We start from the raw sequence: 13,737 nt of genomic DNA, 5'->3' as shown, positions 1-13,737 counted from the left end.
AACAGGCCCATTGACCCACAATATCTGTGGCTAACTAATGCCAGGTCCTCTGCCTGCACATTTCTCTCCATTCCCTCCTAAATAAATGCCTCTTAAATGCCAGTATTGCATCTGCCTCCAACACCACCCCTAGCAGAACGTTCCCCGCACCCATCACGGTGAAATCTAATTTGTATTAGTTGGATCGGCAATAGCGGTTAGCAACATTGTCACTGACCTATCTAAAACCCATTAAAGTCCGAGATGAACACATTGCTACAGAATGACTCTACTAAATATTTTTGCAGGAATCAACTAGTTTCTACCCCCACCCCGCCCAACATAAAACTGGTAAGATGCAAAATAATATTCAGTGATCTATCATGTTAGATAAAACTTAAAGGTTATGATTTTAACTAACACTGGACAATTTAAATGAGGTACCATATTTTATGTTTTGATTTTGCTTCTATCAGAAGGGTCACAGATTCAGTATAACCAAAACTAATTGCATTAGTAACACTTCAGATGATTGTTGCTTGACACAAAGCCTATTATTTCAACTAATCTATACTATTACTAAAACACTTTGTCGTGTGTGTGTGTGTGTGTGTGTATTTCTATTTTCCTATTTTCTTCCAAACGCTAGGCCAGTCTTCCCATTTTCACACATTCCACTTACATTTTTCCCGTCGAGGCGATAAACATCTTCCCGTCGCATTCCCACCTATATTTCCACATTTTAAAATTGTTTAAAGTTTTTAAAAAAGCCAGAAAACTCACCAATTTTGGGGGAAAAAAAACCAATGGACTCGCAAGGCAGGACGGGACACTCCGGGAGGGAGGGGCACTCCAGCGCACTCGCGTGGCTGCTGCTGCTAGCGCCTGACACCTGGTGCCACGGACCCCGGCTGGAGCCGAGCCTGTTGCTCCAGCTGGAGTGAGAGCTGAGCCCGGGACCGAAAAAAAGGCCGCCGCTGGAACCAAGGACAAGCCTGAATCCAGGGCCAGGCTGAGTACGAGAACCAGGCCGAATTCCAAGCCCTGCTCTACGACCTGGGTAGGTCCTGAGGCAGGGGAGTGAAGGGAAATGAGGAGGAGGGAGATGGGGTGGGGAGTGGTAGAGGGAGATGGGGAGGGGTAGAGGAGGGAGATGCTCCTTCCCTATCTACCCTCACTCCCAACCTCTCTACCCCCCTCCCTCTCTACCTTCCTCCCCCCCACCTCTACCCCCCCTTGCCCTCTCCCTCTATCCTCCCTTTTCCCCTCTCCACCCCCCTCTCTATACCCTCCCTCCCCCAACTTTACCCCCCTCCCTCCCCTCAACTCCACCCCTCCCTCTCTGCCCCTCTACCCCCTCCCTTTCTACCCCCCTCCCTGCTCCCTCCCTCTCCACCCCCACCTCCCTCTACACCCCCTCCCTCTCCACAACCCCCTTCGCTCTCTACCCCCATCTCCATCTCTACCCCCCTCCCTCTCTGGGGTTAGAGGGAAATGAAGAGGAAGAGGAGGGCGTGCTGGGGGATGAGGAGAAATAAGCCTCGCTTGCACAGTTGGGGGCTATGCCTGTGATGCAATATTGCGTTGGCGGAACAGCTCGTGTTGGGGGAACAGGTGAGTTTTGGAATCTTGCGTTGAAGGAGCTGACCCAATGGGTCTGCACTTGGTCTAGTAGTATACAAAATTCAACATTACTTGCCTGCTCTTGCCATGATGGAGATTACACGCTTTTCCCATTAATATCACAACCATGGGCCGAAAAGCCTTCCCTTTTCCATCAAAATAGTAATCACAGATTTCTTTAAGATCTGAAGACACTGCTAATTGCTGAAAATGTATGACAAATTCACAAATTAGCAATCATAAATAAAGGTTTACGTATTAAATGTGTTTGAATCCATCAATTATTTCCATTTAGATTTCAGGCAAACACACCAACAAACGAAGGACCATGAATCAAGTTCCAGCCATTCATCACCTCCTGTCACTATCATATTAGTCATCTTCTGAAGGTAGCAAGGCAGTTAAGGATAGACACAAAATGCTGGAGTAATTCAGCGGGTCAGGCAGCATCCCTGGAGAACATGGATAGGTAATGATTCAGGAACCCTTTCTCAGATTAACAGTGGGGGGGGGGGGAAGAGGAAGAAAGCTGAGAGGAGGAGCACGATAAAGCATGACTGGTAATAGATGAACATAGACGATGCAGTTACTTGATAGGCAGATTATTGGACAAATGCCAGAGATGTGTGAGCCCGAAAGGATAAAATGTTGTCAATCGTTAAGTTTACAATAAGAAAATGTTGTGAACTATGTATCCATTGCAAATGGAGTAAGTGTGGTGTGGGGGGAGGGGGGGAAGGAAGAAACCGATCCGATGTCAGCAAGGTTTCAGGAGCATGGGAAGGAGGCTGTTGTGGATTGGCTACTTGGAAAATTCAATGTTCAAACCGCTGGGTTATAAGTGGAATCTGAGGGGCTGTTCTCCAGATTGCGTTTAGCCTCACTGGCAAAGAACGGCAGCCTAGGACAGAAAGGTCAGTATGGGATTGAGAAGGGGAACTAAAATGGTTAGCAACTAGGAGCTCTGGTAGGCCTAGGCAGACCGAGCACATGTTCAGCAAAGTAGTCACCGAGTCTACACTTTGTCTCTCCGACAGGAGCCCACATCGGAAGGGAAGATGCGATTAGTGATGAGATCACGTTGGTGTTGACGGAAATGTCCGTCGACGATATTGGATGCGGAGGCTGGTGGAGTGAAAGTCAAGGACCAGGAGAACTCTATTCTTGTTGCATCTGGGGTGAGAAGACTGCTGGAGGAACAGCTGGGTGAGCATCATCGGTGGAGGCAAAAGGATTGTTGACATTGTGAGTCAATCCTACCCTTCTTAGTGCAACACCTCACACTTGTTCGCATTGCCCCCATTGGCCATTTCTCCACCGATACCTATAAGTAATCCATATCCAGCAATATCCTTTGACAGCCTTCATTGTCCACCACTCTATCACTTTTTGCCATCTGCAAACTTACCAACCCATCAACATTTTCGTCCAAATATATCACAACAGCAGCGGTCGGTACCAGCACTGATCCCTGTAGAATACCATTGGTAATATACCACCAGCCAGAATATCACCTTTCACCACTACCCCCGACCTTCTATGGATAAGCCAGTTCTGAATCCAAACTACCGAGTCACTGTGGATCCCATACAACTTAATCTCCTGGATCAGCCTACCCGGAGGAACTTTATGAAATGCCTTACTAAAATCTATGTAGATAACACCCACCGCCCTACCCACAATCACCCATGACATCTCTTGAAAAAACCGATGTCAAATTTGTAAGACATGATCTGTCCCACACAAAGCCATGCTCACAGTCCCCAGTTAGCCCATTCTCTTCCAAGTGTAAGTCGATCTCATGTCCAAGAATCGTCTCCATTAGCTTTACTACCACTGATGTGAGGCTCACCGGCTTAGGATTCCTTGGATTCTCTTTGCTTCCCTGGATTCTCCCTACTTCCCTTTTTTTTTTAAAAGGAGCAACATCGGCTATTCTCCAGTCTTCCAGGACCTTCCCTGTGACTAGAGAGAATGAAAAGTTCTTTGTCAAGGTCTCAGGATTTTCCTCTTGTCTCTCTCAATAACATGGGACAGATTCCATTAGGCCCTAGGGACTTATCTACCTTAATTCCCTTCCAAAAAACATACTACACCTCATGCTTGATCTCAAACTGCACTAACATATTAGTATACTGCACCTTGATGTCACTTTCCTTCATGTTAATCTCCTTGGTGAATACTAAACCAAAGTACTTATTTAGTACCTCACCCACATCCTCCGACTCTAAGCTTAAATTTCCTCCTTTATCCTCAAGTGGTCCTGCCCTCTGACATGTTACACTCTTGTTTTAAATATTTGTATAAAAACTGCCTGGGGGAAAAAAAAAAAAATCTGCTTTAAATCAGGCAAGCCTTTTAAGGCAGTCACCAGTCTCCCATTCAGAAGATACACCTGCTCTAGAGCCTCATCGGGATCTTGTACATTTTATTTGATAAGTAACCCAAAAGGGTGCAATATGTATATTCATTTTTCTAGGGTTAATTTTTAATAAAATGACGATTTCAGATATCTGGATGGATGCACTAAATTTCCTGCTCATTTGAGAGAGATTCTTGAGTACAGAATAGCAACCAAGGTGAATGGGAAATGTCTTGTTGATTTATGAATGCGAGTTGAACGATACATTTTCCTGGAATATAGCCCTTTTGTAAATTGCGGAATACCCGTTACCCAAATAATCAGTCAACTAGACTGTACTCGGTGAATTTCTTCACCATTTTTTATACACTGCCACCTAAATGCCAATTTAGGCAGGAGTCGGCATGTGTTTGTATTATTCTGTCATTTTCATGCAAATTTACATTGTACTCTTCATGTTCAAAAAGAAAGATAAAATTCTTAGACAAACTTACCCTCTTAATTTCATCATATAGGTTCTTCAAATCTTTCTGAGCTAGTGTGTAAGGGTCTTTGTACTGTTTGTCACTCTGCACCTGATTACAGCAGCATTTAGTCCTCGTGGTGGATATAAGTCTGGATGGAGTTCTAGAATAAGAGTATAATTTGTGTTATTGGCTTCTGCATCAAAATCAAATTTGAAAATGTTTTGTATTTCATTTAATCCAAAGCAAAAAAGTAACACCTTAATTTATTTTAAAATGGTGTAATAATCAGACTACTGTATTTACCATATTATCAAATAAGCTTTCACAGAATCAAAAACAAAACACAATGCAGCTATCATTCAGTGTCAGTTATTTAAAACAGCATTTAACTGAATCCCACTCTCTATCTTTTCCACAATGTACCCCCTTCAAGCTTTAATCTACTTTCTTTTTTAGTTAATGTTTCCACTATCTTTCAGAGAATACTGCAGAAAATGGCAAAACAATTTATTATACAATTAGAAAAACATTAACTCATTGTTTTGCCAACTACACTGACCATGTCCTTTTTATTTTTCGATTCTCTGCTAATGGAAATAATTTCTTATTTTATGAAACACTTCATGTTGAACATTTCTTCAATCTGCTCAAAATGAACTATAGCTGCTCTACCATATAACCAACATTTTGCAATCCATTATTCCATTAAACATACACAGCATTCTCTCCAAACCAATGATGGTCTTCCCAAAAGCATGTTACCCAAAATTGATCTAGCCAAATTTCATGCTTCAAGACTTGGTTCAAAGATAATGCTTTTGAAAAGTTTTGGTCCATACTATGGGTATTGTCTGTACAGAATTTTTACATTCTCCCTGTAATCACGTGGGTTTTCTCCAGGTGAACCGGTTTCCTCCCACATTTCAAAAACGTACAGGTTTGTAGCTTAGTTGGCTTATGTATATTATAAATTGTCCCTAGCGTGTAGGATGGTGCTGGGGTACAGAGTGATCGCTGGTCAGTGCGGACTTAATGAGCCAAAGGGTCTATTTCCGCACAGTATGACTAAAGTCTAAAGGCAGAAGCAGAGTATCCAGCAATGAGTGCTTTGGCCCTTTTCACCCTAAAACCTTTCCTTCATGAATGGGTCCACTATCTGTGCAGCAATTTTCTTTAAAACCCTTGGGTGAATGACACTGCATCCTGTTGGTTTGTGTTGAGCTCTGCTGTTGGAATAACTTAAGTCACGCACAGTGATTAAGATCCAAAGACTATATTAGCATTACAGCATAGGTAACTTCATCTTAACACATAACTTAAGACTGAGGGAGAAAGGGAAGAGAAGCTTTCTGTTAAACTAGTGGGCGGAGCTACAAAGCATGACTCATAACATGCGTGACACTGATCTACATTTTGTCCATCTTAGCCCTGCTAATTTCTCCATTACTTTATCCTGGTGATTGGGATTTTTACAAGTTTATCCCTGTCATTTAAAGTTAACTCACAAGGTTTAGTTTACTTTAGAGATACAGCACAGAAAAAGGCCCTTCAGCCCATAGAGTCCGCAGCAACCTGATACCCGCACATTAACACTATCCTACACACACTAGGGACAATTTACATTTACACCAAGCCAATTAACCTATTAATTTTGATTAGAATGTTGGAAGGTGGATTTGTTTTTGTGAAGCGTTTCATTGCTTAAGGATGTTTCAAAACTCCAAAAAACACAAATTATTTAAATACAGTTGCTGTTTCGAGACAGGTGGAACAGCCTATTTTCACATGGCTTATGTTCACCAAGCGATGAACACTACCAGGGATTTACCAAGCTCAGGCTTGGCGATCGCTTCGCCCAATACCTCCGTACAGCTCGCATAAACCAACCTGATCTCCCGGTGGCTCAGCACTTTAACTCCCTTTCCCATTCCGAATCTGACCTTTCTGTCCTGGGCCTCCTCCATGGCCAGAGTGAGGAGCAGCACCTCGTATTTTGCTTGGGTAGTTTACACCCCAGCGGTATGAACGTTGACATCTCCAATTTCAGGTAGTATTTGCTTTCTCCCTCCTTCCCCTCCCCATCCCAACTCTCCCACAGCCCACTGTCTCCGCCTCTTCCTTTCTTCTTCCAGCCCCCCCCACCCTCACATCAGTCTGAAGAAGGGTCTCGAACTAAAACATCACCTATTCCTTCGCTCCTTAGATGCTGCCTCACCCGCTGCTTCTCCAGTATTGTTGTCTAACTTCGATTTTTCCAGCATCTGCAGCCCTCACTTAACTTTTTTTCTCTGTTGTCAGCGGGCAACCTTGGCAGCTTTTTAGGTTGCCAGTTTGAGTGGTCATTTAAGATGGCTTGCGTGACGCGTGCGATAATGTGCTCGGACGAAGTGCGTAGCTACCAGTCGGAATTATGCTCAATGAAGCATTCACATGTTATTTCTGCTTCAAATAAAGTCACAAACTAAACATATTCACCATTCAAGACATGATATATACCACAATGACATGCAGCAAAATTATAATACAGTATCGCAACTCTTTTTACACATTGCTGTATTTACACCAACCTGATCTCCCAGTGGCTCAACACTTCAACTCCCCCTCCCATTCCAAATCCGACTTTTCTGTCCTGGGCCTCCTCCATGTCCAGAGTGAGGCCCACCGCAAATTGGAGGAACAGCACCTCATATTTGCTTGGGTAGTTTACACCCTAGCGGTATGAACATTGGCTTCTCCAATTTCAGGTAGTCTTAGCTTTCTCCCTCCTTCCCCTCCCCAGCTCTCCTACAGCCTACTGTCTCCACCTCTTCCTTTCCTTCCCCCCCCCCCCCCCCCCCCCCCCCCCCCCCCCCTCCCCCGACATCAGTCTGAAGAAGGGTCTCGACCCGAAATTGTCTATTCCTTCGCTCCATAGATGCTGCCTCACCCGCTGATTTTCTCCAGCTTTGTCTACCAATGGGATCCCACCACTGGTCACATCTTCCCATCACCTCCCCTGTCGGCTTTCCGCAGAGACCGTTCCCTCCGTAACTCTCTGGTCAATTCGTCCCTTCCCACCCAAAGCACCCCCTCTTCTGGCACTTTCCCTTGCAACTGCAGGAAATGCTACACTTGTTGCTTACCTCCTCCCTTGACTCCATTCAAGGATGTAAGCAGTCTTTCCAGGTGCAGCAGAGGTTCACCTGCACCTCCTCCAACCTCATCTATTGCATCCGCTGCTCTACATCGGTGAGACCAAGCGTAGGCTTGGCGATCGCTTCCCCCAACACCTCCGCTCAGTTCGCAATAACCAACCTGATCTCCCGGTGGCTCAACACTTCAACTCCCCCTCCCATTCCGAATCCGACCTTTCTGTCCTGGGCATCCTCCATGGCCAGGGAGAGGCCCACTGTAAATTGGAGGAGCAGCACCTCATATTTTGCTTGGGCAGTTTACACCCCAGCAGTATGTACATTGACTTCTCCAATTTCAGATACTCCCTGCTTTCTCCTCCCCTTCCCAGCGCTCCCTCAGCCCAGTGTCTCTGCCTCTTCCTTTCTTCTTCCCAACCCCCCCCCCCCCCTCCCCCATCACATCAGTCTGAAGAAGGGTCTCAACCAGAAACGTTGCCTATTTCCCTCGCTCCATAGATGCTGCCTCACCCGCTAAGTTTCTCCAGCATTTTTGTCTACCCATTCACACAAGTTCTGTTATCCCACTTTCCTCACCCACTCCCTGCACATTAGGGGCAATTTTACAGAGACAAGTTAACCTACAAAGCCAATGCGTCTTTGGGATTTGGGAGGAAACCCACACGCTTGCAGGGAGAATGTGCAAATTTAACACAGACACTGCCCGAGGACAGGATAGATTCAGATTCAACTGTAATTGTCATTGTCAGTGTACAGTAGAGTCAACGAAATGCAGTTAGCATCTCCCTGGAATAGCGACATAGAGGGGAAATGTCGCTATTTTTCCCATTCTTGGGAGACACGGGGCGTCGTGATGTGCCCGCGCCGCCGCCATCTGAATATGTTGAATCTATCCAGAGATGCTGGCTGCTCCATGGAGTTTGCCCGCACAATTAAAGCATGGAAAAGTCTTCACCCTGCCATAGTTACCCAACCAGACGCGACTAAATTTAAGGTAGCTCTTTTTTCCCCCCCAAGATCCCTTTTTTGCGCAAGTCCAAGTCAAGCGTTTTAATATGTAAACATGATACAAAACAGGAGATGGCGAGGCGGCAACTGGACAGCAATGGCAGCCAGATCTCCCACAATACAAAGGGAGGGAGAAAGTGCCCGGCGCCGGCCAGTTGCCGTGGCAGTGCACATGTGCAGGGCGGCCGATGATGTGCTGGCTGTGGTTGGGTGCATGTGCAGGTGGAAGGATGTGCTGGCCATGGCAGTGTGCATGTGTCCCGGGTGCTTCCCAAGCCGGGCAAAATGACACGGCTTTTAGGTTGCCCGGCGGGACGTTAGGTGGCCATTGGCACCCGGGCAACCGTTAATTTCGAGCCCTGAGATACCAGGGATAAATCTGTTTTCCTATGAAGGAGTGTGAGAACTTATGTTCATCATATAAGTTCGCAGCTTAACTTCTCATCTAAAAGCATACATAGCTCACAAAGCTGCACTGTACTTGTTGACAAAATGTGACCTGGACCCATGAATCTTCACTGAAAAATGGAAGCAAATAGGCTCATGTTAAAAGATCATCACCAAAGAATGATTTCATGAAATTATATAAGCTTGTTCCTTTTCCATCAAAAAAAATTGGAATTTTGTAAAGCATAGTTTGGTGGTAAACAATCTAGATAGTGACAAGCTTTGTGTTCTATGCTATCCAATCAAATGCCCAGGACAGGAAGGCTCTGCAGAGAGTAGTGCGTTCAGCCGAACACACCATGGGAACTACATTCCTTCCCCCCCCCTGCAGGACCTATACACCAGGAGGTGCAGATCCAGAGTCATCAAGATCATGAAGGACCCCTACTACCCCAGCAATGGACTGTTCCAGCTGCTACGGTCAGACAAGCGCCTCCGCTGTCACGCTGCGAAAACGGAGGATGAGACGGAGTTTCTTCCCACAGGCCATCAGGACTGTAAACTCTGATCTCACTGGGGCGTAATTACTGTTGTCTTTAAAAAAAAACGTAAATACTGGTTCTGTTCTGTTGGTCTGTACAATCCCGCAGGCATTGCCACTTTCATTTCACTGTACATCTTGTATGTGTATGTGACAAATAAACTTGACTTGAAATCAGATAATACCCTACACTATACATTCACACCAAACTTAAGTACAATAGGTAGAGCAAAGGAGAAGATCAGTCTGAAGACGGGTCTCAACCCCAAACGTCACCCATTCCTTCTCTCCAGAGATGCTGACTGACCCACTGTGTTACTCCAGCATTTTGTGTCTACCTTCGATTTAAACCAGCATCTGCATTTCTTTCCTGCACATACAGTGCAGAATATAGTTCTCAGTCAGTAGCGCACCAGCTCAACATCCAAATCATTCAAATTATTTTCTTAAAGAGTTCTTACCTCCATGAAGAATTTGGCTTCTTGTGAATGGTAGTGTTTAAATGGATTCTTCGATAGTAATGCAACTCCTTTGAAGGAAAAGAAGTTTATTTAAATAAATGGCTAGTTTTAATTTGAAAGAACAATCATTTCTACAGACTCCCTTTTATCGTCAACTGGAAAAATGAATCAGCTTGTTTTATTACTTAAAGTCTTTGGCTCAGACTTGTTTGTATGTAATGTTTTAATCGGTGGAGACAATGTTACGACCCGTGAGCAGCTGGAGAGCAGCTAAGGGTTGGCGGTGGCGGCAGCAGGCATGGCATGCAAACGACCGAGGAAGATTTGTGGGCCGGCGGTGGAAGCAGAAGGTCTGGCCGGGGAAGTGGCATGGGGGCAGCCAAGGAGGCAGCGTGGTGTGGGGGCAGCTGGTGCTGCAAGTGGCTGGGGAGGCAGAATGGGAGCAGACAGCGCTCTATGTGACGGGGGAGGCTGCACGAGATGGGGCACAGGAGTAGTTGGCGCTCCAAGCCATAGTGTAGGCGACACAATCGGTGTTGTGGCAGCTGGCGCTGCAAACAGCGCAGGCAGGGGGTCATGGGGGCAGCCATTGGTAGGCCAGTCCACTATAACCAAAATCCATTACAAAGAGGTCCTTTGAATCGAGGGTTTACTGTGCCTAAAAAATAATTTTGTGGGATGCGGGAGTCATTAACAATGTTATTATCCAGTCTGATTTGCTTCTGAGTTAGTAGAGAACTTGTGTTTTTGAGCTATTATGATGCGTGATAAAGGTATGCCCAGTCTGTTGTTTGTTAAAGTTTTGAGGATTTTGTCCAGTGATGAAAGATCAGAAATACACACCCATAGTAAGAAATTATATAACTTAGTGGGAAACATAGGAGGTAATGTTCCGATCAGCCTATTAACTTGTCTTAATATAATGGGTCGTAAACATGGGATATACATGGGATCAAAGGAGCCTTGTAGCAGGAGTGAAAACTTAGTGCCCTACTTTGTTCTGCACATTGTTGAGGTTCCATTGTAGAAGCTGTATTCAGGAGAAAAATGTGTGCAACATATTCTCATTTATACTTTGTAAAGTATGAATGGCTGAAATTGCAACTTACTCCAACTTCTCGACACTCTTGTTCGAGGGAAACTACAACTATCCCACTACATCTGATATGAATTTTATGTATAATTGAGATCATCTCTTTCTTCTTAACTTGTGAACATTGGTGCATTTGCTTAAATCACTTTCTAAAACAAAAAAAAACACCATCCAGGGAATCAATCTGGTTAATCTTTGCTGCACTCTCGTTCACAAGAGTATCCTTCCACAGGTACATAGACCAAAGCCCGCCTTCCAAGATGGCACCCAACCCAGGTGACTATTTGCATGCTAGCCACAGAAGCAGATCGACAATCACATATTACAATCGCTCCACACTCTTAATTTACCCTATACACTGTAAATGGCTCAACTGTAATCATGTGTTACATCACCACCACAATAATGCAGCACCAACTTCGATGGACTGGCCATGTTATCCACATCCCTAAACAAATCCTGTACTCTCAATTGAAGGAAGGTCGGCGAGCCCCCGGCAGGCCAAAGAAACGCTTCAAGGACAACATCAAGAACAGTCTGAAGAAATTCCACATCACATCAAGCAACTGGGCACACATTGCACTGGACAGGCGCTCCTGGAGGAAATCCATGCAAGAAGGAGCTGCATTTCATGAAATGGAACCACGCCATGTCACAGATATACAGCGACAGCAATGTAAGGAGAGAAGGGGGCTCGACGACTATCAATCACCGCCAGTCTCCACTGCCCACGTTGCACCAAGGTGTGTGGATCGCGGATCGGCCTCCACAGACCCACAAGTAGACGACCCTATGGAGTGGAGTGGACAGTCATACTCGTTTCGAGTGACCGCCGATGATCATGATTGTCTAGTATGAACAGGTTCACATTTTGTAAGAAAATATAAATTAAAAAAATTTTTTTTTTTAAATAGCAAGAGATTTGGTAGGTGTCATTGTACAGAGGGACTTGAGTGCACTTGTGCAATGTGAACAGGTTCACGTTATGTTCCATGTACCACCTTTTTGCCCATTTACTCAACCATATATTTTCCTGAAACCTCCCCGAATCACCACGACCCACTTCATTTGTTTTATACCAATCAGATACATTGCACTTGACAGTGATGAACACATACCGTTATGTCAATTCACTGCTCAGCCTGTTGATACTAATTCCAAATGAACAGCACCTTACATATCATTGTAAATCATTGTAAGATGTGCCAGCGCAATAACCTGGCCCTCAACACCAGCAAAACCAAGGAACTGATTGTGGACATTGGAAGGAGTAGGAGTAGGAGGGGGACCCACAGCCCCATTTATATCAACGGGTCGATGGTTGAAAGGGTCAAGAACTTCAAATTCTTGGGCGTGCACATCTCTGAAGATCTTTCCTGGTCCGAGAACACTAACGCAATTATCAAAAAAGCTCATCAGCGCCTCTACTTCCTGAGAAGATTACGGAGAGTCGGTTTGTCAAGGAAGACTCTCTCTAACTTCTACAGGTGCACAGTCGAGAGCATACTGACCGGTTGCATCGTGGCTTGGTTCGGCAATTTGAGCGCCCTGGAGAGGAAAAGACTACAAAAAGTAGTAAACACTGCCCAGTCCATCATCGGCTCTGACCTTCCTTCCATCGAGGGGATTTATCGCAGTCGCTGCCTCAAAAAGGCTGGCAGTATCATCAAAGACCCACACCATCCTGGCCACACACTCATCTCCCTGCTACCTTCAGGTAGAAGGTACAGGAGCCTGAAGACTGCAACAACCAGGTTCAGGAATAGCTACTTCCCCACAGCCATCAGGCTATTAAACCTGGCTCAGACAAAACTCTGATTATCAATAACCACTTTCTGTTATTTGCACTTTACCAGTTTATTTATTCAGTTTATTTATATCATGGTATATGGACACATTTATCTGTTTTGTAGTAAATTCCTTCTATTTTCTGTGGGCTTAAGCAAAGCAAGAATTTCATTGTCCTATACAAGGACACATGACAATAAACTCACTTGAACTTGAACTATGGTACATTGGCAGAACGTCACCGTTTAGCCCATCATTCCTACACCAAGGCTTTGGTGACACCTGACAATTAGTCTTTAAGCACAATCGAATTCCTTTAGATACTTCAAAAGGAAGTATATTCCTTTAATTCCTTTTAAAACGTTATATTTTGATCTGCTTCCTTCACAGTTGCAAATGGTACATCCAAGATCGAGACTGCTCACAGTCTCCGAGCACCTTCCGTCTAAACCGGAAAGAACGACGTCCGTATTCCACAGTTTGCACCTAATCGACCTTGCCCTGGGGGCGCGGTTACACTGCAGGCTCCGGTGGCAACATGCACATGCAGGAGGATGACCTTGCCCTGGGGGCGCGGTTACACTGCAGATGTGAAACATGCAACATGCAAGCAAGAGGATAGAAACATAGAAACATTGTCCGAGCCAGGTTTAATAGCCTGATGGCTGTGGGGAAGGCAAGATAACCTTGCCCTGGACTCAACTGCCTCCCTCGAGCCTGTTACCTGCACGCGCCCGCGGCCCCCGCCATCTCCCGCCACGGGCAGCCCAGCCCAGTGACCGTTGAAACCGCCGCTCGCGCTCCACACTCCGCCCGCGAACGCCCGCCTCACGTTCCACGCGCGGCAACGGCTCAAAGGCAGCGCCATTTTGGTTGGTCTCGTCTCGTCCCGCCCTC

The 13,737-nt window shown here is 45.4% G+C and overlaps 1 protein-coding gene across 3 annotated transcripts in view; it reads right to left on the bottom strand.

Annotated features, from left to right (window-relative positions):
• Window positions 1-13,737, bottom strand: part of pdss1 (decaprenyl diphosphate synthase subunit 1) — a 26,809-nt gene extending 13,072 nt beyond the window's left edge. Inside the window, exons 1-4 of one of the 3 annotated variants that reach the window (XR_004410636.1) lie at window positions 13,565-13,737; window positions 9,960-10,027; window positions 4,459-4,591; window positions 1,679-1,806 (exon numbers count right to left, since the gene is read on the bottom strand). Coding sequence is in view for 2 of the 3 variants with exons in the window: in XM_033016068.1 (XP_032871959.1) it covers window positions 1,679-1,806; window positions 4,459-4,591; window positions 9,960-10,027; window positions 13,565-13,708 (473 nt within the window). In the remaining variant the exon portion in view is untranslated. Of the gene's footprint in view, window positions 1-1,678; window positions 1,807-4,458; window positions 4,592-9,959; window positions 10,045-13,564 lie in introns of those variants that run through there. The other 2 variants (XM_033016068.1, XM_033016073.1) reach the window with 2 other exon arrangements.

This window comes from Amblyraja radiata, chromosome 2 (genome assembly GCF_010909765.2).
Source record: "Amblyraja radiata isolate CabotCenter1 chromosome 2, sAmbRad1.1.pri, whole genome shotgun sequence".
In the NCBI taxonomy this organism is placed as follows: Eukaryota; Metazoa; Chordata; class Chondrichthyes; order Rajiformes; family Rajidae; genus Amblyraja; species Amblyraja radiata.
The sequence above is the reverse complement of the archived record's forward strand: the minus strand, read 5'-3'. Positions and strand labels throughout refer to the sequence as shown.